Here is a 26,439-nt window from a genome sequence, read left to right on the forward strand (position 1 = left end):
TATGGTTGCAATTTTTCATCTTTTATTTCTACAGCCTCGCGGATTTTCACTGGTGTTAACGATGAGTTTCATCATGACACTTGAAATTTAGGGGGAAAAATACATCTTTATTCCTCCAAATACAGCCGCAGTTGTATCTTTAAAGGACAGTACAAAACCACAAGAAAAAAAATACAACAGAAGTTTAGCACCAGATTATTTTGGAGCGGGTTATTTGCCCCCCAAAACAGGTCACCACCCTAAAATGTGACCGCAGTGACATAAATACATGGGTAGTCAGGCACACACTGTTTCTGTACAGAGATATAGTTAAAAAAAAAATAGATATAAAAGAAAAATCTTGGATAAAGTCACTCGCTACATAAAGGGGGAAGGACAAATTTGAGTTTCATCCAAGATTAGTGTTAAATCAGCATTCATACATCTTGCAGGAAAAAGACAGTGGACCTCATAAGAGGTCTCATGCTGCAAACAGAAGGCAAAAAAAAAAAAAACAGGACCTTGAAAATCCAACCTCTCTCAACTGCATTTAAATAGGATATAATTCTGGAACATTCATTAATGCTATGATTTATAATAAGGTGTATTTTTCTGCTTTAGTTTGGGATCTAAAACTCACATTCAGGGCTAGGAATAAATCACTAAGAATTTGTCAAACTCAGGCCGGTTAATTTAATCCCAACTACTTTCATGGATAAGAGATGGCTACAAGTTGAACAACATGGGCACCTGCTCCTGAAAATTGTATTCTCCTCAACACTGGCATTGAAAAAGAAGCTCAAAACATTCAGACGGCGCTTCATGCATTGTATTCAAATAATTTTACTCAGTATAGGAAATTTAGTTCTAATTCCAACGTCCACCCTAGCCTAGTCACCTTGTACACCTAAATACGGTAACTGAAGTGACATCCCAGCTCGTGTACATACATATGTCAGTAATAAAATAATGAGTAGATACTGATAGAAAAAAAAAAAACATCTGGGTCTGTATTGCACCACATACAATTCTCGAGTTGTTCAGTAGGTGTTGGTAGTGGAAAAGAATGTGCAAAACATGGGGGAGGAATCTAAAAAGCGGGCCTCCTAATCTCAAACGGGATAGTGCAAGAAATGTCCCATTTGTGACAATAAATGCTTTGTTTGGGTGAAAACGACAAAAAATGCAATTAAAAAAAAAAAAAAAAAGACCTACATGATGCCAATACCTTCATTAAGTATGTTTGTGCTAATTGTGTTTGTTGGCAAGACCAGCGGCTAATTACAGAGGAATTGTAATTCCCAAGTTGCAATCCGCCGTCGACGTTTAAACTGCATAATCAATTATTTCACTGTCCAAAATTTGTTTGCTGGGTGGAAGAGGCAGTCGTGACGAAGACTTAATTCTAGGGCACAGTGCTGTCTTATTACAGTCGACATTTGTCTTACAGACAGCTCTTCAGACAAGGCATGTTTTTGTTTTGTTTTTTTATCAAAGACAAGGGTATTTATCAAAAAGTCAAATCCCTACATATAAAAATAGTGCAAACATCAAGCTTTTCTTAAGTTAGACTGCTACATAATTGCTGAGGGAAAGACTGAACCATCGTGTAACGGTCAGTCCACACATTCAGCTCAGTGTCCAAAGGCACCACAAAACGCCACAGTTGCTTTCCCACGAAGGACGGAGGCCTTGTGCGTCATCTAGCTTCCTGCCAGAGAAGAAAAACAATTGCAGATGATTTTGGTTTGGCTTACAATTATACTTCTGACAGATTGAGTAAAGAAAAAAGGTAGTTACCAAGCACAAAGTCGCACCACCTCGGCCCACTTAAGCCCTTCATCCGCGATTGTCTCAACTTTTTAGCAGGCGGCGCTTCAGCAGACACAAGGCCAGGACGTTTGCCCTTCTGCCTCCTCAAAGGCATTTCATCCAGCTTCTGGACTGAATCACATGCGGAATCTGTGCCATTTGTGTGGCGTTTTTTTTTCACAGCTTTAACGACTTCTACCAGTTGTCTGTTCTTTCCAGCAAACACAAATGCCGAGGCAGACTTATCCAGTGTCACGGTACAAGAGTGCCACTCCTCTGCTGATATGTTGTCTGTATGTCTCTGCTGATAGTTGATCTTTTTCAGAAATACCCGGCATTCCTTCAGGGTCTCAGGACTCCAGGCTTGAGAGCAGATGTTCTGCTCTTTTGGTGTACCCACAGGCTCCTTGGATTGGGATTTAGAACTGTTCTCAGAACCTTCAAAAAAGTCATCTTTTAGCGACTTCAATACTTCCAGTTTTGGTTGAAGTCCAATTGCTACTTTTGGCTTATATGGACTCACTTGTGCATTTTTTTCCTTCTTTGTCCACTTTCTTTCTTTTTGGGTCAGGAAGCGTCTCCTTGCCCGAAGTAGTGTGGCCTGGTATTTGCTTAAGCGCTGCCGTCTTCTCGTTCCTTGACTGAAGGGAGCCCTTTCACTCTTGTGAATCAAGAATCGATGCCTAACATGAATTGATTGAGCTTCTTTAATTTTCGTCAATCTTTTTTGAGCCTTTTCAAGTTGGGCAGGGCTCTTTGGCAATGTTCTGGCAAATTTCTTGAGATGTCTGCGAAGTCTTTCTGCCTGAGGACTTTGGCACTTGACACCTTGTTTGTTAACGGAGCGAGGGAAGTGCATAACTTCATAACGATTGCGAGAGCTTTTCCTCTTGACGATAGCCAGCGACTGTGTCTCTGTGGTCTCCATAAACCAGGAGCTGATCTGCCGCATGCTACAGGATCGGGGTTTAGTCGGAGGGCAGTTGAAGAGTGTTTGAACCACTGAAGAATGTTCGGTCTTGGCAACGGATGACCCAGTTTGTTCAGTGTTTATTTTGAACGGGAAGTCTTCCCTCTGGTTCTCCGCCGCATCTGAGACCCAGGTGTCCGACATGAGCTGAATGCGTCTGGCAAGTTCTTGGTCCAAGGTTTCTTGTTCAGCTGATGCGGCCCACCAGCGTAGTGTCTCTTTTGGAGCAAAAATGGAGTCTAAAGAAACACCTGCTACTCGAGCGAGATCCCGAGAGATGTTCTTCTTCTCATGTTCGGAACGGTGCCTTTTCACTGCCGAATGTTCGACTCTGTTCTCTTTTTCTTGTTTTCTTTGATTGCAGGCCTTGTTCAGCAGAAGTTGTTTGGAGCGCCGTAACAGAGCATTACTGTGACTATATGTTCGAGTTGTGGAGCTGGCAATGGCATGCAAGAAATAGATTGAGGGTTTGATCACTCTTTTTGAATGACGCACAGCTGAAGGCTGATTGAGGACTTGGTTACTCTTTTTACGCTCGCATTCTCTTTGTTCCTCCGGTTGCGAGTTTTTGCTAATTGGTGGACACCTAACTCTTTTGGACTCTTTAGAACTTTGAAATTCTGGCAAGAGTGCTTTCTTGTTCTTTAGTTTATCAGGAGCATTCTTCTCAATCAATATTTTACGTTGCTTCGGTGACACTGTGGTGACAGTGACCGAGATTCCGGAGATTTTCACTTTTGCTGGTCTACCTGGTTTCCTAGAAGGTAAGGCCTTCTCTCTTTTCTGGCACTTAATCTTACTGCTCAGGTCCCGTGCAGCCACTTTGACAGGGTTGGCATTATCTAAGCCTTCAGGAAATTCTGGTGAACCCATTTCGGGATTACCAATATTGATTTTAGAGTTTTGTGCTCCATTCAAGTCGTTTTTAAGACCTACTGCTCGACAAGCATCTCTGAATTCTGTTTGGAGCTGATCAAAACTCTCAGAAACTAATCGTTTGTTTCTTCTTGAACGGCCGTAGACAACAGTTATTTTGAGGTTCTTGTTGACTTTCTCTTCCGTGTCTACGGATACATTTGCCGTGCTTGTCCCTGTTGCTGCGTGTTCAGGCTTCTGTTTCCGTGGTCGACCAATTGGTCTCTTCGCTTTTTGCTCCAGATGCGGCCCCAGCTTCTTTGGCCGTCCTGGGCGTCTTTTCAGGGGAGTGAGTTCATGGAATGATTGCAAGTCACCCGGTGATCGGCTCACCATTCCAAATGGATTCTTAGGTGGAGTGACTTCACCTGATCGCTTAGATGCGGTTTTGGGGGACGAAGACTTTGGTGAAGTAGATTTTCCAGATGTTGACTTGGGTGATGAGGAGAGGGACTTAGCTGGTGAAGAGCTTGTCTTAAATGGAGCAGATGCTAATTCAGCTGATGAGGAAGCCGACTTTAGTGATGAAGGAGCAAGCTCAGGTGATAAGGATAACTTGACGGTTGAGGAACCACACTTAGGGGGAGAAGGAGACTTAGGAGTTGAGAAAGGTTGCTTGGCTGGTGAAGAATCTGGCATCGGCCGCTTTGAAGGAGATTTTCTTGAGGGCCCTGCATATTTAAAAGGTGAGGTAGAGGATTTGCGACTAGGCCTGAGACGTGGTATGGCACATTCAGTCATCTGGCTTTGCTTCTGCTCGGGTGTCTCTGCCCAGGACGGCGATTTGCATGGGTCAAAGGGTTCCTCTGTTTCTGCATTTGAGCCAGATCTCGGCGACTTAAGACTATATACAATACCTTCTTTATTTTTTAATGGTGATACAAACATTAACCGAATTGGGCTTGTGTAAGGGACTGGAGGGAAACAAGAATTCTGATCACAGGTGGCAGACCTGGTAGTAACCCCAACATTTGGGTATTGGAGCCTTCTTGATGCAGTATTTTCCACTGATTGTCTTTTTGGATGTGGTTGTGTTTCTTCTGAAGGTTTAGCAATGGACGTTGTCTTTTTAACTGCTACAGTTTGTTGCACATCCTCGTTTTGCTCTCTTGATTCGGTATGAGATGAACTGTGTCTTTCTCTACTGATTGATGTAGATGTGTCAGGGAGATTAGACGTTCTGGTGTTTGATTCAAGATGAACATCATTAACATCAAGTTTTTTCAATAAGGCATCTGAGGTTGTAGATGTGACAATATTTTTGTTATTTGCTCTCTGGTTGAATATACTTTCAGAGAAACAAGCTGCAAAGAGCATCTTCCTGGTTTCTGTGACGTAAGAGGAGAATCGTTGCGGAGGCACAATGTTCCTCCGTGATCTCCTTGAGTCATTGGGGGAGGATTTTTGACTTTGATGACTGTCAGTAACAGTTGTTTGGCTTTGATCTTCAACTGGTCCATTTTCATCAGTGCCACGGCCTTGACTTGATGAGGCATTTTCAAGAATCATGGCATCATATATTGCAGTAACCTTGTCCGTTTGGCAACGTGTGTCACACGGAGTTCTCACCTGTGATTCCTCGTTGTCTACTTGAGAATGGTTGCATAATTTGCTTTGCTGGTCATGGGACATTGTTTGGTTTGGGTCTTTTTCTTCTATGGATGCTTCTTTTTTCTCAATTTCATCATCTTTTACTTCATTTATGTTTCTTTCCGGAGTAATAATGTTCATATGTGCCCCGGTAACTCCTTGATAGTCCATATCTAACTCGGGTTCTCTTTCCTCTTCTGGCATCACGTTTGAGTCCAACAAAGTGCTACACGTATTAACAGCTTCATTACTTTCTTTCAGTTGTGATCTCTTTGCTCGTGATGACTTTCTCTTGTATGGCAAGTTAAACATTGCAAGCTCTCGTTTAATTTGCAAGCTTTGCCTTCGAGTCGAAGCACCATCGGCAGGTGTCGCCAGAGCAGCAAGCACTTCCTGGCGACGACGCAAGCGCGTATTAGGCGATTTGGGATCGTTGGTATATTGGCGATGAAACAGCTCACTGAGGTTATAGTCACTGGCACTGCGTGTGTGTAGCACAGTGGTAATAATTTCAGTCAGAAGGGCATCAGCAGGAAATTTCAAGTTCTGGCTTGTTAAGGAGGACCGTAAATGCTCCTGTTCAGGAACATCAATAGGTGACGAGTGTAGAGCTGGGTCTTTCTCTGAGGGTCTGATGGTATCGAGTTTCTCAGTGAAGCGGTTCACCACATCCTGCAATAAACTCCCACTTGGGTTCTCTGCAGCTTGACTATTTCTTGGAGGCAAAGATTCATGCTCCACTGTTTTTGTTGCGTCAACTTTTAACTTCTGTTGGCTTCCTGGATGATCTTTAATCATTTGGGCACATTGCCCTTCTTGGTTATGGTGAAGCAGGGAAGGTGGCATTTCATTGGTTAATTTATCAATTGGCAAAAGGGGTGGAGGAGAAGGGCTATGCTCTCTATTTAGGACAGGAGGGAGCTCACAATCTCCTCTTGTTTTCTTAGGATGGGTCACACGTGTGTGGTTCCCGGCACATAAATAAGAGACTGAAGAGCAAGGACCAAATGAACACATCAAGGTGTCGATGGGATCGGCAGGCAGCCTTTGGCTAGAAGTACAGTGGAGCCTCTCAGAACAAATTGGAGTGTTGGTATGTATCCTACAAGTTTGCATACAGATGTTTAGGTTCGAAGGAGCTACACTTTCACAGCCTTTTAAAGGTAAGTTGCTCGGATGGCAGGCTGTGCTTCCACAGCCTTGATGGCCACAATCAGACAAAGGGTATGTTGAACTGCAGCTGGTAAGTGCTTTATGGTCATTAAGGATGTCATCTGCTTGTAATTCACAATGACACTCGTGAGCCTCTGTAGGATCAACATGTTTGTGGGCAGGGGAGGGGAGCAATTTTTCCGTGTGTGCCAACTTCAGCATCTGGTAGAGTAAGGAACAATGTGCTGGGCAGAGAGAGCTAAGGACAACATCCAGTGCAGATTGCTGGTGGCACTTCCTCTGTTTTATATCTCTTGATTCTTCTTTTTCTGTAGTAGATGGGCAGCTAGGGGCAGAATACAAAGGAATTAGTTAGTAGTCTGATATCTTGGCTGGGTCAAATTTTGAATAATGAAATAATTGTACAGAGTTCCTACAAAGTCTGACTAAAATGCATCCATCAATTCATAAATGGCCCACATATGTATCATAAGATGACCAGGCACGCTACCAAATCCCAAAAGGTAAAAATTATGACAAATTAGGACTTTGTTGAGAGCTGTTTTATTGAGTTGCAGAAGGCAAATTAACATTCTGCTAAACACAGCAGGAATGATTGTAGAAACGCTCAAACCTTTGTACAGCACTTTCACCAACAATCTCAACGGATCAACCAACTACTGAAGAAGTCAACAGTTAAATCAGGTCATGACAAATATTTCACAATAAACAACACAAACAATAACATGTTTGAAATGTTAGGCCATTGCCAAACTCTTAGGTTGAGTTTAAATTTAGACCTCGCCGGTATTGGACGAGTCTAAATCCAGTACAGCAGAGGCCTGCTTGAGGTATGATGCTAGTGTTATATTACCTGTATATTCTTTTATTTATTTATTTACTCTCTTTCATGGATACGATACATGGATATTTGATTAGGAATAATAACGACACTATAGTGAAAGCGTACAATAAAATCAGAACCGAAACTAAGATAATTATGTACTCAATGGCAATGTAGCAGCTCCAGTCCTTCATGAATGAAGCTCTTTAGCGCGACAAGCACAAAGCATGCTGGACTTGTGATAAATCTGTTTCTTCCAAAATGTTACGTTCTAGTGTTCCTTTTCATATTCTGCTAATCACTTAATAATCACAACATTCATGGGTGTCATTTGGGGAATAAATTAAATACACTAGATTAACATTTAAAAGCATTCATGCAATTTTTGCAATACACATTTTACATTAAATTTAAGTGCTCTATTACAAATCAATGAATACAACAAGCAAACTAGTAAAACTCGGCCGGCTTTGCAAATAAATTAATATGTACTACACATTATAGGTTTTCAGAGATATGATTTGAATACCTCAAAGTGCAATAACACCAATGCATAAATGGCAGGATTCTCTCATGATTTACCAACAGGGAAGGGGGAATTAATTAAGCTGGCGATCTAAATATACCGCAAATAAATGTGAATACATACTGCACTTAATCACTTAGCTTTCTGTTTCTCAAGAGACGTTTAGGTTTGTTTGTAAACAGAGTTGTTCATGTAGTAGCAAGCAACAAAAAAAGAGACATCTTGTTGCGGTACAGTATAGTTACAGCCACTGATGTTGAAGAAACATCAAGAACATTCACAAGCGGCGATATCCAGTATCAGAGTATCATCTGATCAAATTCAAAGCACATAAGATGAGCAAGAATGTAAACTAGTAAGTTTCAAAAACAAGGCAGATCTGTAAATGCTCGATAAACCCACTAAAAATTGTAGTACGTGCCAAAGATGGGAATAAATTTACACGGTGTTCCTTGAGAGATAGAACTCGGTAAAATACCATTCCAAAACCCTCGAAACAGACAGTGGTGAAGAAAAATAACCTGACCCCAGGCTTTAGGCAAATTAAGTTCAGAGGTATATGCGACATTGAGGTTAGCTCGAGAGGCATGCAGGCTGACATCCCAGCAAATCGCGAAACAGCTTGTTGTTGGTAACCCTGAACTGAACTGCCGCTTTGGTATCAACGCCGTCGGTGCGGTTGTCGGAAATCAGTCCTTCTCAAGGACCACAACCATTTCAGTGAAACCATTTCCAAGCAAAAACCCGTGCATTGAGTCGAGCCGCTGTCACACTGCAGCTATCACCACAATCAACCATCAGGACACACAATACGCATTAAGTTACGTCTTTGCATACCAACTCCCAGTCATCTTGGTTGAAATAAACAGCAGACTTTTATGGACCTAATGGTTCCGTAAAAAGAGACATTGTAAGCAGCAGTCATGTATGAGGTTGGACAGTAATGCAGCTACAGTAGCAACATTAGTCAATATCTGAGGTCATAAAACATCTTGAACAATACACGTACACAATAACATAGTGCCTGAGCTCATCAGTGCACATTTGAAAACATGCTACACAAATGCATTCCCACAACAAATAGAGAAAAAACAAGGACGACACATGACTTTTTTTTCCTCATACTATTCTATTCAACAAAAACCTCACACTAAAATAGTTATCACAGTAGTTAATTAACAATATACAATCTTCCTGTTTGCAGAGGTGTATAACAATAATTACGATGAGACTTTATTGTTATGATGGCTCTAAGTCACTTCAATGGCCTTGGTCAGATACCCAGAGAGCTAAAAAGCTGCAAATGACAATCATCATTCCTTCATTAACAAGGAGAATTAAGAATTACGGCAAACCTGAAGAACCTATTTTCCTAACACTGGAGTCATCTTTTTACTGTCACTGCGTTTCAGCCATTTGATCCTGGGAAATCTGAGCTCATGTTTTCTTGACTGGTGATTTAGGACCTGACTATTACAACCAAAGAAAGACCTAGATTAGAAGATCAGCATTCCAAGTACAAGAGAAAACATTGACGTTTTTCAGGAAATATATGTCAAAATTAAAACCAATTATCTACTCTTTTCCTTTTTGATAATTGTAATAAAATATGGAATTCATTTCCACAGAATATAAATTATATGAAAACATTTCTCTGTGGAGAAATGCCTCTTGAAAATCTCCCCATCACAATGGGAACTCAATGAAAGTCCAGGACCAAATTGCAGAAACACAGCCGAAAGTATGACTATCAAAAACAGACTCACAGTCGAACCTGAATAATATAACCGTATATTTGGAAAGGCATGTGATGTGTTTTATCAAGATCCCAAGAAAACATTAATCTTGTAAGAGGTGGAGTTCTGGACACGTTTCTTTGTCTAGAACATATTTGCAGCAGCGGGTGAGGCAAGAGTCCCTGAGTTAGTAGAACCGGTAATAGTTCCAGACAAAGTGGAACCAGACGAGAAAAAGATGGCAGGTTTCTTCTTGGGAGGATTTTTCAGTGTTCCGGTGCGCTCTTTAACTTTGTATTCCAGTGTGCTGTGAGGTACCCCATAAACTCCCTGGGCCTTAGATACGCTCATGCGGCCAGCCATCACCATAGTAATGGCTTCCTCCATCAGTTCGTGGTCATACTGACGGTACCTTCCACGTTTCTTTCTGGGTTGCTTGTCTTTGTCGCGGCGGTCTGCTCCCTCCTCGGAATCATCCAAAGAGGAGCTGCGTTGCACCAGACGAAGAGGTGATTGGTTGGCACTTCCCGCACAGCCGTGTACCAGGAAAGGCGATCTGAGTTTGAGGAACGACGAAGGTCTGGCAGTGGTTGCCAATACATTGGCAGCACCTTCTGTTGGTGAGGTACGGCGGTTTTCGGTAGTACTGTGAGTCTCGGCTGGGGGTAACCTGCCGTGATTGGACATGGAACGGACCTGAGGGATACGAAGGGGTGCGGGGGCCTCAAGACTGGGAGTGGGGCTTGGAGGGGGCTTGAGAGCATCCCTGAGCTGGGGAAAAGAGGAGTGTAGACCACTTGGCTGATAAAAGGGAAGGGAGGACAGAGAGAAGCTGAGATCGCCGTTCTCTTCGACATCTCCTCCAATTTCAGCCCGCTCGGCCCACGCCGCCACCTTCTGTAGGACGAGACGGGCTTCGCCACCGAGCGTGGATGACATCGCGCTGTACGTTGTCATTTCCTCCCTGAAATCTCTGTGGCTTTGTGACGCTGGCTGCAGCGCTCCCAACCGTCCTTCTGACCAGTCTTCCAGGCCCCGCCTCAGGGTGCGAAGGGGAATTCCGTATAGCAATGCAGCACGCTGCTCTTGCAGCCTTCCTGAGCGTATGTCCTTCAAGGCCTTGGACAGCAACCCCTCAGACAGCTCCAAACTCCTCTCAATGTACTCCTTCTGCCTGAGCTGCCTCCTAGGGATGGGAGGACCAAACAGCAGGGTCAAGATGGAGGTGATGGAGAGGGTGTGATTTGGGCATAGGAGACAAGGGGGTCCACTCCTTTATGCCTTGTTGGTAACATCACTGCCTGTTATTGCATGCCTCTGTCTGGACCTTCATCTCTTTCACACACAGCCTCTTCACGTCCAGGTGGGACAGTCTGTGAATGGCTGGCGGTACTCACAAACAACCGCTGCAGGTTTTCTATCCTTCAGTGACAGTCTGATGTACGTGTTAATCGGATTCAGAACTGGATAGGTTTGAAAAGGAAATAAACTCATGATAGGATATTGTAATGCAACTCATCAGTGTACAATGCTGGCTGGGCTTTTGGTATTGGTTGAGATACGGTGCCAATGCTGTGACGTTACCGCTCAAGAGATAGAAGAGTCAACCCCACTTAACCAAAATCCAAAACAACAACTAAAAATGAAATGAGCCAAGGTGCAGTCAAGCAAAGATGGTGCATACCGTTCAACAATCGACCCATCGTAAACATTCTTAACTGTACAACCATCATGGCATTCTCTCACTTGCTTTTGGAGAGCGTAAAAATCAGCGACACACCCTTAGCATGTCAAACCAGTGTCTTTCCCAAGTAATTGTCATGTCATAGCACAGCTTCCACTGGTTTTTCAACACAAGGCTCAATAGCATAAATGTCTGATGCGTAATAAACTTCTTACCCTGAGGCTTGGACGTTAGATGACAATGATGATGAAGTTGAGGGGCTGCTGCCGCTTTTTTTGGAGAGGTCGAGCACAACATCTGCTGCAGGAAGATGTAAGTAGAAGTTATTTAGCTACCAATCAGTGTGATTTTCAGGCTAACACACACTAAGTACAAAGTTATGTGGTTGAATAGTGCTTATTTCAATAGTTTACATCTGTTTTTTTAAAGATTGCCACTCACCTGTACCAGATTCCTTTTCTGATTCTTCTGGGCTTCGGCTTACGGTTAGGTCCAAGGGGGCATCTGATGTTTCAGAAAAAGGCGAGGAGGTCCTTGTTGTTACATCCATTGAAATGGTGTGGAGTAGGCACTTGGATGCATACTCCTTGGCGAACTGGTGTATCATCTTCTTCATAAGCTCCTCGGCAATGCGAGGAATATTGGCATCACAGCATGGAGACGCATCTTAGAAAGGAAATGAAAATCCCACCCTATTATATAAAATGTTTCCACCATTTCAAGATTATCCTGATATCAGGAAATTCTGATTTCAACGCTGCAATACGCAGTTGAAGTCGCACAAAATTTCACATGAATTGACACATTTCAAGATATGCTGTAAAACTTGAGCTCGGTGATAATCTAAACAATTACCTCCAAAAGTGTTCTCCGATTCTATGTTGTTTTTGTGACGCCACCTCAGAATGAAAACAACGAAGGACAATTTGTGTCTAAACTTGTGCCCGGTTAGACTCACCTTTTTTGTGGAACACAGCTTGAAGGAACTTGTGAGCTGTGTGGCTGCTCTCAGAGATGGTTGGAGCTTGACATGGAGAGAATTCAGAGGGGGAGGAGAGGGGCGATGTGGTGGCAGGTGCTAGATCCTGTAAGGAAAATATATAAATAAACAAAGGAACATTTTGTACAAAAGGACAAAACTTGAATAATTCGTTCTAGATTCTATTCCAATTCTTACACTGAGTTTGTCCAGAGGAACGTTACAGAATGAGCAGTGAGAGCAGTTTGCCTCTGGAGACCAATCAACCACCTCTTCGGGTTCACAGTCTGAAAGGAACGGCAATAAAAAAAAAAAAAGTATTAGCAGAGACCAAGTGCTGTGTCTAACCATCTATTGTAGTGTTTGTCAAGCCACTGCACATATATATATATAGGAAAAAAAACTGCACACCACCAAAAGCTATACACACTGATCAATATACGGACGAATAAGGTAATTCTATTTTTTTCTGACACATAGTAGAAAAGCATTTAATTGTTTTGCCTGCCAATACACATTAGCGGCATAGCTTAATGAACAAAGATGCCTTACATTGTGGCGGCCATTAGAACCATGCCTCTCACCCAGCAGGCATGCAGTTGGGGCCGTGTTTATACATGTGTTCTTTACTGCACGTTTTTGTGTTGTTAAGATAAGATAAGATGGATACTTTATTCACTTGTTGGCAGGCTTTGATTAAAGACATGGTTTCAAAGTCAGAAGTGTGTGCTTGTTACAAGTAATAAATGAACAATTTTCTGGCCAATTAAATAAAACTGCATAACTTCCTGGGGAACTGAAATGATGACCACAGTATTTGGGAATTATCTATATAAGGTTTCCTCCACAGATGTATATTTATCTTTGGTGTACTGCAACATAAGGACTCATTTTGTGTAAATATTAACACAGATACAAAAAGTCGTTCAAGTTAGACAAAGAACCCACCATCAAATAAGTTAAGGTCTCTTGCCAGCATAGAACCATATATTCCCTCCAGAATGCTTTCAAACCCTGCAAGACAAAAAAAATCATGGTCATCTATTTTATAAACAGATGATAATCTTGTATAACACTACAGTTAGTTTTCAATCATTTGTAAACTATTTAGCCATGTCCTCAATAAATAAAATAAAAAAACAATCATTTATGTATTTTTATTTTTTATTTTTTTTAGTACAAAAACTTGCGGTGGGTGCGACGTTGCCAGCTTCCGTTTTTACTCCAACTTTTTAAAAACGCTGCAAGTTTTGATTTATATTCACGCTTCTTGTTCTTCCTTTATCTCATCCACAACACCCTCCCCCCCAATCAGCCGTAATATTAGCAAGGTATTGGCGATTAGAATTTTCAAGAACCAATTACAGCTGATGGCATATTTAACGACACACCTTCATGCTCCGTGTGGAGTGCCCACTCAAAAGCACAACCTGGTTGAAAACAAGTAGTGTTAAGGACGTTGTTGAGGGAGCCACAAAGAGAATATGTCACCTAGCCAGCTGGTACATTCGCGCTGTCAGTTTTGGCTGCCCACCGACGGAGCTGGCGCTAGCAAGCTAGCTACTAGCGAGCCAGCTAGTTACTAGCTACCGAGTAACATAGCCGGGTGGAGCAAATCTCTTAATGTCTAGCGCTCCGTGCGGTGTAGTTATATATATATATTTTTTATGAAAACAACACTCGGATCATACCGACGCATTGGATCAGCTTGTACCGCCAAGAGTCAAGTTCCCGCCGAAAGCCCTTTCTTTCTGCCGTGCACTTGGAGCACGGCACGGCCGCCATTCTGCGTCCTTCCCCCTCTCACTCCGTCCTTACGTCGACTGAGTAAAAAGAAGTGGACGGAGCCTCCCGGACCGAAAAGGCAAGCTCCAGAGTGAGGTAGGTGGCTTCCTCTCACAACTGCATTCTTCCACTTGGCCACTTGAGGGAGACAAACACAAGGTATCAGGGTGTTGAACTATAGAGGACCAAAACTATAAGGAGTAAAAAGTCATCCAAAAAACAAACACGTACAGATACCCTCCATGAAAATATGTGTAAAATTATTTGCCCATAGAAGAAGTGATGTTTACTTGAAGAACCCAAAACCTAGGAATTTCTTTCACTCAGAAATTCAACCATCACCGATGACAAGCTCTGTATAAAATGGATGGATTTAAATGCATAAATATAAGATAATATAATGTATATAATAATACACATTTTGTGAGGGATGCAGGATTCATCATAACCCTGCTGTCTGCTTAATTGCTGCCTTTGTGTAAAGCAACCACATGGTGGCCTCAGAGCACTTCAGGTGCACATAGATTGTTTTTCTATTCTGTAATAGGCAATAATGAGGTCTGATGATGTCAACTGAAGTTGTTTGTCATTCTTTTAAATAGGGCACGAAACATGTTTACCCAACACAACCCAGGTAGATTTGAAAACAAGCAGAAATCCATGGGAGTTAAGACCCAGAGAAAGGTTTATTGAAAAGCATGAAAAATGGCGGTCCTGAGATTCATTCTGCTGATGCAATCCGTGCAGAGAATAGTGGGTCACATTGGCAAAATGTACATGTGTTCACATATATAGTGGCATAACATAACAGAAAAAGGACAGCTATATAGCACCGTTGTGGTGGTGGTGGTGGTGGTCCATCAATTGCATTTGCTGCAGCCCAGAGGAACATTCAACACCTCGCCAAAACCATAAAACAGTAGCAATGCATTTCAATTCTCCTCATTTTCACTTTCTTGTCATTATCAAACCCTTGTCCACCTTCAAGTCCTTCATATGTCAATTAACAGTTGACCGTACAGACTAATGGTAACAGTTTGACATTCTCTTAATTGTTATTAAAGGGTAAAAATGCTACACAGATCTCACTTAGTCCACCATCTCCAGACATTCCATTTTTTAGGGTCCACTGTTATCCCACAAGATTGAAATAATCATGACCGTTATCATTCCAGGAATAATCATCTCGACTTGAACAACACCCCAAACATCCATCTTATTTAACTCCGCAAATTCCTGTTTGTCAGCATCATTCAACACGTCTTTCTAGGGCTTTAACATGCCTGCTGGCTGAAGCCTCTCAGACAGGGGTGTTTCATTTAATTCCATTTACAGGTGCGTTCCATTGGATTTTCAAATGATTAGAACCAGATCTCCCTATACCATAAAAGAAACACCTCGCACATTCAATCTAAATAGAATTTAGTTGCATTAGTTGGGGTTTTATTGCCCAATTTAACAACAAAAGTCGCTCAGAATGAAGCCCTCTAGCTCCTTGACTGTGACATGTTTCCACTTGTCTTACTCTGCTTTCAATTAGAAGTTTTTTGATTAATTCTAGGTTCCTTGCCATGGATCCAATTAATCGTTCCAGTTAAGTGTTATTTGGTGGTGTGCAGAAAGAAGCAAGAATCATGTTTAATCAGATGCAGCAAAATAAATTTGAAAAATGAAGCATTTAAGTGAAAGTTAAGGATTACAGCAGGGGTCTTTTTTCCCCATGTAAAATTGTTGATGGATTATGGTAGCTTTTTATGCTAATATTCTGAACCAATGTGTTTAATCATACGTATATCTAGTGAATGGAAATAAGTTTTTTAATGGAGTAGAACCTCCATCGCGGCACACTGAGAAAGTCCAAGGTCTCATTGCGTCTTTGGCAAGTGAATCCTTTCAAATTTAGTCACTGACATGAAGCAGACGCCCTTCACCCTTTCAACCGGGCCCTTTAAACGAGGTTTCCAAAAATGACTTATTTCACTCAAATGGAAAGTTTGGCACTCATTTTATGAAGCAAATGGAAAGTAACATGAAAAATGAAAAGTAAGAAAAATAAATGAAATGATTACATGAGTGTTTTTTGATGAGTGTAGTACAGAGAGTAGAGTACAAGAAGATTTTGGGGGGTCACTGTAATTATTGGATTTTGGCCATAGTGTCGATAGCCTTTCAGGATCCCAGGAGAAGTCATTACTTATGTTTTACTCATATGAAACTAATTGAGGGGACTCAAATCACTTGAGTAGACTATATTGAGAAAAGTCTTTTCCCGAGTAGTGTCTCATAACTTTAGCTGCGTCAAGCTGCTTTCTCCTGACCCCACCCCCCTTCCCTCTTGCTCTGTAAGCCGTCTGCCTTTTTTGAATCTGGACAGTCTGAAGGTAAGCCAGGGGGCTCAGGCTGACGTGTGTTCTGGACGTTAATGGTGAAAAGGAGCTCGGGGGGGGCTTATGAGTGAGGCACAAGGGGGCTGTGGAGGATTATCATTATTTCTACTCACAATAATGCACTTGCCTGTGATCTCGCACACCACGTGGGGAGGAGGTGAAGGTACGCTGTATGACTTTGGAGGTACAGGGTCATTATAAGTGAAGGTACACGGGGAAAGATCTCGCCCTGGGGGAGTATGGGGGAAGGCGGGACAGGAGGAAATAGGCAAACTGAAAACACATGCAAGGTCAAGTGTACTCAGTAGCCAAGTCCAATAAAGCCGTGTTGCAGTTGTCTTAAGTCTGCTTATTGTTAAGTAGAATTCATAAAGTCGGAGCAAGTTTTCCACTACTATACTTAGAAATACCAATCAATATGGGAATTGACTGCAGGATTTGTACCATGTTGTCAGTTTTCTAACCATAAACTCAGTCAGTGTTTGGAAAGGAATCATGGCTCCAAGTCAAACTTGTACAATTTTGTAGCAAGCAGTAAATCAAGGGCCCTGATGTTCTGCTCTTCTGGATCAGCATCGAACTGTACACCTTCATAAAATATAGATTTTTTCACATAAAACATGCATGACAAACGAAAAAAAAAAACAGCATGGCACCAAAACTTAACTCAGTTTTATTTCAATTTGTCTCTGCAGTATGGCTGAGGATCAAAAAGGTGGCTTTGTGCAACAACATGAGAACATATTCTGAGGCAAAAAGAAAAAGATCGGCGCCACCTCTAATTCAAATCTGCACCCAATAAAGACTTGGCAACCCTCAGCGTGGAAAATCAAGATCTTGGCACTATTTGGGGAAATATGGTATTCAGATAATGCACCTACACAGGCATAGGTGATAAATCTCATCTGGTAACAATGTAACGGAGGTTGCTACTAACAACAATGTGCAACTCACCCCGGAGTATCGGGAGAACAGTATCCATCACTTTGTGTAAGATATGAGCTGTAAAGCACCTTTTGATATTTGAGTGTTGTAACTGCTCTTGCATCTTTATACCGCAAATGAAAACGGTGTCGGTCACATAAGAACCAGCGCTGCGCTGTTGATGGAAACATGCGCTTCCCTTTCCTTCTTTCCCAGTCTCCCCCCCCCTCCTCGTCCCCTTCCTCAGCACTCCCTCACTGTCCCTCTTGCTCTATATTTAAGAACAATGCTTATAAAGCGCGACAGGCCTGCCTAATCTAACCCACATGCCAACAGTGCCGTGCCCGTTCTCTCATATGTTCTGATGAAACAAGTCTTCACACTCTTATGTATGTGTGTGGGAATACCAGACCTGCCAAAAGAAATTCTACCTAACTCTGGGCCAACAATGAGATACCGCAGGCATGGAAAGCCGAATTTTCTCACTGTAAATCGATTATGACTTACACATACACACACGTTTGAGCGCTCATCCATGCACGCACAGATGTTTCATCAAGTTGGTTTGCGAGTGCATAGCGGATACACTCAACTTTCCCCTTTTCCGACCCTGTATGCATTGACATGTTAATCACAAGTTGAATAATACCTCTATACTTCATAACTTTGTCATATTAGAAATAAATCGAGCTGGGAATGAGCCACTATGTTGGCATGCAGACGGCGTCATTTCACACATTTGTGAATACCAGGAAGTGAGCTCCAGGAAGAACTGCAATAACCAAGCACAAGGTGTAGATGTATATGGCAGTTCTTACATGATGCTTTCACCAGAGGAAGTGAGAAAATCGGTCTCTGTGGAAATTGGACTGCCACAAACCGTACATCAGCATGTGTAGCATTATTGTATGTATGTGTGACAAGTGATGTTTTTGTTCCAGAGTTGGTGTGACATCCTGGAAGGATGGGCTGTATACGATACTCTATAGGTTTTCAGGATGCAAAGTCTTTCTGTGATATTTTGGAGTGTGGACTTTCATCCAGAAGATTTGTGTGGTCAAAGGTGACTGTGTTAAAGGTCATGCTAAAGGGGTTTGAGGTCAGGGCTCAAGTCAAGTTCTTCCTCACTAAACTCATCCAGGCATGTCTTTTTTTTTAACAATTGAATTGTCAAAAAGATTGTGGTAGCTCAGTACAACCTCAGAATGATAAATGATTAGATTACAATACTTGTGCGTTCAAGAGGCTGGTATTGTATTTGGTGGAATAGATGCAGCCTACGCAATTTATTTTCACTGTCCCTTTATTTCCTATAGATAATCCTGATATGTGAAAAATCCTGTGGATGCTGTAAAGGTAGGGATGTAGGTATTGTCAATATTGAGCTATAATTAACATTTAATTCTCAGGCTTTACCTTTGTTTCAAATCCATTAAACATTGATATAAATAATATGAACATAGAATATCTCTGCTTCATTTTTTGTTTTGTATTTTGGTTTTTAAGAAAAGTATATGAAGTATGGTTCATTCCTTGGACCTTGCAAGCAGTAGTTGACATAATGATTTACCCAAAAGTACTTTACCGTTATCCAGTGAAGAGTTGTCATGGAAAGACAATTTATGATCGGCCATTTTACCAAAGCACCTTGGCCAAGTTAGAATAAAACTAGAGACATAAAGTTCATTCTTAACCTTGAATTGTTGCAATTTCATGAACAGTTGCAGTGAGGCCCATCTGAAGATCTGGTTTTGCTGTATAGCCCACATTCATTAAAAAAAAAAAACTCGACGGCCATTACGTTTGTCACTAACTCATTACTTGAACCCAAATGTTTGCACTTTAATTGAAATGACCTCATCCTTTCTTTAACAGGAAAAGTGTGAAATATGTGAACGTTACAGCAAGTGTGCCATGAATTCTCATTTTAAGCGTCAACTTACTTTTTGACTTTTACAAGAGTGGATTTCCAGAGTCCTTTAAAGTGCTCTTATTATATTTCATTTGCCGATCACAATTTAGACGGAAAAGACCATGAGAAAGTGCACATTTGAATTAAAGTGCCAATGAAAGTAAAGTAGTGAATAGTGTTTATAATAATATATATGCATGGTATGCATTTTGTATATTCAATATGATAGTGCTGCTTTTTGTATTGCCCCTCATGCAACCTGCATGTTTGTTTATCGGCTTGTATTTAAATGTGTATGGATTTGCACTAATCAGTGTCACCTTCCTGTCTCCTTCTTTGCTTGTCCACACATTCCTGACGGGAATAAGTAATGAGAAAATGCTCGCGAGAGAGGGAGGGAGGACATCTGCATCGTGTCAGAGAGTTGGGCCCGTGACTCCGGGCCAATAGAGGGTGCTGCTTCACCACATTACCTCAAATGAAAAGAGAATAATAAACTGAAGATATTGTAAAATATAGTACGTAACCTGTGTCTGTTTTCTTAACGGATGGTTAATTATGGGTCAAGTTGTTTGATATATTGCCTAAATTGAAAGGTTGGCCATTGTTTGCGATTTGAACGATGCCAGTTCCGATTCCAGTGATTTGTTTCAATTTCAGTGAAGACTCCCTGATGAAACCTTTCACTATTCATGTGTGAACATTGCTATGTTGGCAAGCTTGCTCATCTGTGTGTTTGGGTGGATGCTGCAACCCGGGTTATTGATTTGCAAGGGTGAGTATGATGAAACTCAAGGTGGTCTTTCCATCTCTGTCTTCTGTCTGTTGCTCTGTATGCATGTGCTCCATGCACTGTAGTCTCTTATTCATTATCTGGCATGGGTGGAAGTGGCTCTTGAAGCAAGTGTACAGTTTCACCTTTGAGGATCAGTTGCGCAATGCGGCGTAGTAAATGCCATACAGATGTAGAACTTGCAGGACCTCCACTATTGAACCGTGGAACATTTATTGTTGTTCATGTGCCAGATAGAATTTCCTTGAACCAATTAGGTAATTAAAATGTTACACAAACATTCACTGATGCTTGAGTTGTGAAAAAAAAGTTGCCTCTGAGCTTAATCTCCCTCAGGAATGACATGTGATAAGCCTTCCAACAAAATTAACATTTGCCTCCAGGCGCAGCTCAGTAAAGGCTCACGCAGATGTCAACATGGTTGTAAATTATTACCATTGTGTAATTGCCTGACCATCAACTATCCACATCAAGGGTTTTACTATTCATGTCAACTAGAACTTAAATGATACCTAGTCCCAAATGACAACACAAAACCTTGCCAGAAGAAAGTCATGCACTTTCTCATAGTCAGCTGGATAAATTTGTTGTGTGTTATACCAAAAAAGGGACGGATGAGGTTATGGTGGAAGGAACTGAAAAACAGTATTGTTTGTTTTAAACCGGGACATGACTCCACAATCCAAGATGGGGAAAAAAACAAAACGGCCAGATCACTTGTGAGAAATATTGTACGATTGAATCAGAATCCCTGAATTGTGTTTTCTATTCTGGCCACAGTGTAAAACAATAGTGTAATTCAGTGACAACAAAACAAACTACAAACAATCAGAATTAAAAATTACATTACTTAATCTAAATTATTTTCTTATGACTCCTTAAATTTCCAGTGCGGCTCACTGGTTTTTGCTCTACATGTACTTGTACCTGTATGGACTATCAATTAGGTCTGGCCATGCTCGTGATAAGACATTGGATGATCTCCCTGATCCCAAACGTGGATCAGTGCATCAATCAGGTCTCTGGTATACAACAAAACAGCATGTCCCAGAGGTGATTGATTGGATTCTGGTGATTGGATTCTCTGTCATACAGGACCTGAAAATTGTCCAAAGCAATTCTAGACTGCCTTTCACATGGTCAACGTGAACACATTCTCTAGGGGACCAAAGCACGCTTTGCAATCACCCTTTGATTGACTGGCGATGAGTTCACAGTATACAGTAGTCTTTCTTCAGCTCATAAAATTGATGAAATTGAGCACTAAACCATCTTATAAAAAGAAAGTCAAAAGAGAAAGCCATGAATTTGAATTGATCGCCCAGTACCTCAAATAATATAAATGCCACTTATTTTCTATGGTCAATCCTTCAGACACACAACAAATTCCAAAACCATCATTTTATTCATGCTGTTCTAAATGCAGATGAATATGGCATATGACACACGTCTGAAGCTGTCACAACTCAATAAGCTCAAGATTGCTTCTTTCAAGCGCCACCATATTTGATTATGTCTTTAAATGCCAGCGAAAACATTGCAGCGCCAAAAGGAAGTTGTAGCTAGGCTATGCCCAGAAATGTAGTCCCTGGGCTCCAAGGCGCCAGGGATGGAGCATCACTCAGTTGTCGAATGAGATTTTGCAAGACCTAGAGGTAGCATGCTCTGGACCAGAAGAGAAAAGATCAAACTATAAATTCCAGAAGCCAAAATCTGTCACAATTTTGGGGTTGTGTATTGGGCAGTGATTCTTGGTGATTCCAGATTAATGTTGTTACAGTACATACATTACATTCATTAAATGATATATGAGTAAGAGATTTCAAACATAATGTAAAGTTCAGGTTCTCCTATCTTGCCAAGAGTTGTCTGTGTGTGTACAAGCACACACACTTACACAATGGTTGATGGTTTCCATGGTGACTGTATTCCAGTGAGTCGAATTTTCCTGGCGGTGTGCAGAACAGAGGCCACTTCACAGTTTGTCCTGTAGGTTTGCTTTGATCGAAGTGGGTAGGTCAGTGAGAAGGGAGGGCAAGCCTGACCTGTAGCTCACACACTTGCATGCACAAAAGACATCCATGAGCACGATACTGTTTTGCAGTTTTTGTCTTAGAACTTAATGCTAAACAAAGTTTCATACCCTTATATAAAATACTTTTGAATTTATGCATACGTTTGAGAAAAGTACGATCATAAAGGATGGAGGATATAGATATAGATTTAATCAAAATGAGAGCTAGATCTTTCTCTCTATCATTCACACCCGCACACACATTCTTAATGACATCCACAGTTATAGTTTAGACTAGACTTGGTTATAAATTATCTCTCCGGCTGAGTCAGACGAACCAGATTTTAATGGGGCCTTGCGCTGCAGTGTACGTATTTGTGTGTTTGAGAGTGAACGTGTATGCCCGAAAGCAGATGTAATTAAAGTTGATATGTTGCATAATATTTATTTATTATCAGTCTGCAAATCTGAGCTAAGAATGTAGGCTTATGAACTCGTATCAAATTCAGGTTCATGATTTAATTGGGCAGCATCAGCGAGTTGTGACCAATTTTCTTTTGAGTTGACTTAAGGAAAGGCAGAACTTTCTTGAAAAGAACGGTGATGAGAGTCGGCAAAAATGTGCTTAGCTTGGATGACTAACCATCAGTTAACGTTGCACATAGAAATTGTTGGACCAGATGTGCATTGTAGCTACATGTGCTATTTTAATGTCCAGCGCAAATTTAGCGCAAAGTGCGATGCTTATAGGTGGATTCTTTTTCAGTAGTAGTTAGAAACTGGCGCCTGCGCCGTTGTGGGAGTGAACACCGCTTTCTCCCACCCAATGGAAGTGGCTCTTCACATTTGCTTTGAAGTCAGCACGGGATTTCGACTTGTGCTAAGCTAAGTGCAAGAAGACTTCTTCTTGCGGATGAAGTAAAGTTGGCACTGGCACAAAAATCAAGATGCGCTCGTTTTAACGCCTAAGCTCATGAGCGCTGTCCACGGATATAGAGCCCAATGAGTCAACCCCCTTTGTCGGACAACTCGGCTGACGTATTACGTTATCTACAACAGCTGTGGGAAACACCCAGTCTGTGAAACAACAAGAAACCTAAAGAACATCTGGAAATGAAAACATGGGCTGTTTGTCAACACCATTCAACGAAGGGAAAGCTGTAGTCATAACATGCTAACATTTACAGTTTGCCGTTAATCGCGTAACCATAACATACAGAGGTCCCACTTTGTTACCTCACTCAGCCAATGTAGGGAAGCCAGTAACTTTATGTGAACCCAATTTAATACAAAGTACCGACACTTGATATGAAACACCAACCACAAACACACACAGAGAGACCAGCCATGTTTTCAAGTTGTACGTCATGCGAGCGAATAAATGTGCTAATCTGCCATCTTTTTTAGTAAAACAAAATTTGCTCTGAAGCTCATCTCACGTCGCTTCTTCCGTTCTGTTCTAACTTCACTTGCAAAATCACATGTCATTGTTTTGAACTTATTTTTCCACTTGTATGGATATTAAATGAGCCATAAAACACTTCCTGTAAATTTAATAAAGCGGTTTGAATGGACACTCTCAATGTTGTGTATTTCCAAGAGACAAATTGTTTTGAAATCTGAACAAATTAGTTGTGGACTGCATGTGACCTTTAAGGTTCCATTGTATTTCTTCATCTGATTTATATAAAATATGTAAAACAGCACCACCCTTTCCGAAAAACACATGTAATTACAGTATTCATGTAATTCTTTTTTTTTTTTCCCCTTCCTACCGTAGTTGTTTATGTTTTGCAGTTGCTCAGAGAGCTGCCCCACAGATTTATGGGAAAGAGGTGGCACTGAGAATACGCTGATCCTTCCTTCAATTCAGACAGTTCCAGAAACTTTGAAAGCATCCCAGTAGACAGGAAATCGGCGTGTGGTTGGTTTTTGTGCCTCGTTAGACACCCTCTGGAGAAATGCACCCACCATGTCTGTTTGCACTGGCAACATCATTTAGAACCACTTTGGATATGGTGGTTTATCTATGACGAACTCTCCGGATATATGCTCCCAAAAAAAGGCCCAGTGTGCAAAAAAATGGGCCACTTGGCATGTCAAGTTGTTCATGAGTCTCCAGAACTGGACAGTGTCAGATTGAATCTCTGTTTTCAAAAGCAGTGATTGATTTATCTGCATGGATTGGTGATGCTCACCAGTCTTTAGGTTAGGCCAGTACATCTCATTTTCTTTGGCCCCATGACAGTCTTTGTTTGTGTACAGCAAGCGTAGGGGTGTGTTCACTTTTCTGTATTGTACTGGCACTTGTTTCGTGTGTGTCATAACCTCACTGTCTTTGTGAGGAACGAAGGGGAAATTTCCTGTAATGTTATCCTGAAAAACACACGTGATGTCTGGGAAAGGTTTTCCAAATGTCACTATTGCGGCTGGCTAGAGAAACAATTTCAACAAGTGGAAATAAGAAAAGTCATACGATGGAAATGATAGAGGTCAGCTTGTATCTTTGTCCATCCATCCGCCTTGCCCTCTCTTTTGCCCCGTTGTTCGGAGAACACTGATTCCTCTTATTCTCCAAGTGGTAATTTCCTTACTGCTGATGGACGTGTCCTGTTGAAGCTTTAACACATGGTCACCTGGTGTGGGACGGCTGAGAGTTGGGTGACACACACGTACAAAGGTCAATGCGGGTGCAAAGGTTATGCTGATTGTTTCTGCAAGATGGATTTGTTTTCCAAAAAGTTACGCAGATGGTCTCAATTTCACTGTGTGAATGAGTTGTGTGTTAAAGCAACAGTTGATATTTAATTGGGAGACTCGTCAATTTGCCATTGGCATAGTAACCAAAGACAGATGGAATGGAAGAATTAATTGTTAAAAATTGGAATGCAATACCTGTCTGTAACCAGTAGAGGTGCTGTTGATTCAAGCTTAACTAGTTTTCTGTCCAAAAAATAAAACATTATGCTCTTCATTAATAATCACCTATCTACATTAGCGTTTCCCTTTTTAAAGCTAGACATTAGTTTTGAAAAGTTTTTATGAATGAATGCCTTGATTATACTGTGTACTAAACCGTTAACTCATGATCGATGCCAAAAAAAAAAGATGTAACTTGACCAACAATAATGTTCGGCCTGTCTTTTTATGCAAATACCCTCCTCTTCCACATTGTTTTGCTTCCTGCATTTTGAAGACCTAGTTCCCATCCACAACCTTATGTTGGTCTGCATACAATTTGATAATCTCAGATCACTGTTCATGTTTGTCATTTCTGTCCAGCTTTTAGGTTGTGTTTCCGATTTGTAACGCTTGATCAAAACCATGAAGACTAGAACATGTTTTTCCATTTAATTAGGCAGCAAAATCCTGCCTCAAATCTGCATGCAATTTAAAAAAAAAAAAAAGGATCTTGGACTAGAGAGCTCTTCCTTTGTGGAGAAGTGGGAATATAAATATGCAAACTTTCAACACTTTGAGAATGTTACCTTTGCTGTTAGCATTGTCTTATCTCAAGCCGTTATAAAAATCCGACTGTTGCACACGAATTTAACATTTTCTTTTAAGCAGATTCCTTATGTATAATGAAAAAACCCATAAGTCCTCCAACAACATGATAGAAACATGGACTTCATGTTTTAGTCATTTTCTGTCAAGCGCGGATGTTATGATCGTAACAGGAGACTGAGCGCTATTTGTTTCTTATCACAGCCATCAGCAGGTGGGCTCTAACTTTTATACATGCATTATATATACATACCGAGACCTGTGCATCGATGCCCCCCAAGTTAAATAGCTGAGAGGCAAAGACTGCAATTTTAGCCCCCACCCCAGCACACACACACAAAAACATTCTCACATACCACAGAGTAGAGCGAGCGTAGCTGAGCACACTGTTCCTCCCGTTTAATCTGATTTCACATCCACAAATGGAGGATCAAACACACGCCATGCGTATACATATTCATACATGCATCCGCTACACATGCATACACAGGCAATGTGTAGTTTTCAAATTTTGAAGTCTTGCATAAACACATGCCACAAATTTTGTGATGTGAGACCTGCCCGCGCTTTGTGTTTACAGCTTGTTTGAAAGCCTCATTTCCACTGATATACTTTGGATTAGTTAGCGTGCATTTTTCAGCATTTCTATTGTGAAATACCCGGAAATATGATAGTATCATCGAACTGTTCAGTAGGCCTTCATTGGTAAGCATTCTCAGGCTTGGTTGTGTTTGGATGGCACATAAGTGAAGAATGATGAGAACAAAATTTATTACTACAGAACTGCTGTCTGGTTTTAATACGGAAATGTATTTATAATTAGTTACTGTCACATGAGACATGGAGTGGAAAAAAAGCATCACTAAAACATTATAATGCATCATTTATCACTTTTGCATTATCAGCATAATGACATTAGTTTTTCAAATA

At 41.2% G+C, this 26,439-nt stretch overlaps 2 protein-coding genes across 8 annotated transcripts in view; one reads left to right on the plus strand and one right to left on the minus strand.

Annotated features, from left to right (window-relative positions):
* slit2 (slit homolog 2 (Drosophila)) overlaps window positions 1-26,439 on the plus strand; it is a 115,973-nt gene that overhangs the window by 521 nt on the left and 89,013 nt on the right. For 2 of the 3 annotated variants that reach the window (XM_088372448.1, XM_088372450.1), the window contains exon 2: window positions 6,214-6,359. The gene's annotated coding sequence lies outside the window, so the exon portion shown is untranslated. Of the gene's footprint in view, window positions 1-6,213; window positions 6,360-13,420; window positions 14,069-26,439 lie in introns of those variants that run through there. The other variant, XM_088372449.1, reaches the window with a different exon arrangement.
* On the minus strand, window positions 1,487-14,085 carry lcorl (ligand dependent nuclear receptor corepressor-like). 5 transcript variants are annotated; one of them, XM_088372443.1, is made up of 8 exons: window positions 13,879-14,085; window positions 13,136-13,201; window positions 12,386-12,474; window positions 12,167-12,293; window positions 11,650-11,874; window positions 11,424-11,505; window positions 1,780-6,764; window positions 1,487-1,690 (listed from the first exon to the last, which is right to left on the minus strand). In XM_088372443.1, exons 1-8 carry the CDS (start codon window positions 13,970-13,972, stop codon window positions 1,683-1,685), a joined length of 5,676 nt encoding a protein of 1,891 aa, XP_088228569.1. In that variant the 5' UTR covers window positions 13,973-14,085; the 3' UTR covers window positions 1,487-1,682. The 5 variants fall into 5 exon arrangements, with proteins under 5 accessions (XP_088228569.1, XP_088228568.1, XP_088228571.1 ...); XM_088372442.1 differs by having other exon boundaries at window positions 11,424-11,508; XM_088372445.1 differs by lacking the exon at window positions 13,879-14,085 and adding an exon at window positions 13,579-13,767 and having other exon boundaries at window positions 11,424-11,508.

The sequence above is a fragment of the Syngnathus floridae genome, chromosome 4 (genome assembly GCF_059516105.1).
Source record: "Syngnathus floridae isolate MCC-2025c chromosome 4, RoL_Sflo_1.0, whole genome shotgun sequence".
NCBI classification, from domain to species: Eukaryota; Metazoa; Chordata; class Actinopteri; order Syngnathiformes; family Syngnathidae; genus Syngnathus; species Syngnathus floridae.

Excerpts from the sequence above, each read along its gene's own strand:
- lcorl (XM_088372442.1), bottom strand. The coding sequence starts at position 13,972 with ATGGCGGCCGTGCCGTGCTCCAAGTGCACGGCAGAAAGAAAGGGCTTT. Across the intron at positions 11,875-12,166 it reads AGCTGTGTTCCACAAAAAAG|ATGCGTCTCCATGCTGTGAT; the intron begins GTGAGTCTAACC and ends TTCCTTTCTAAG. Across the intron at positions 11,509-11,649 it reads AGAAAAGGAATCTGGTACAG|CAGATGTTGTGCTCGACCTC; the intron begins GTGAGTGGCAAT and ends ATCTTCCTGCAG.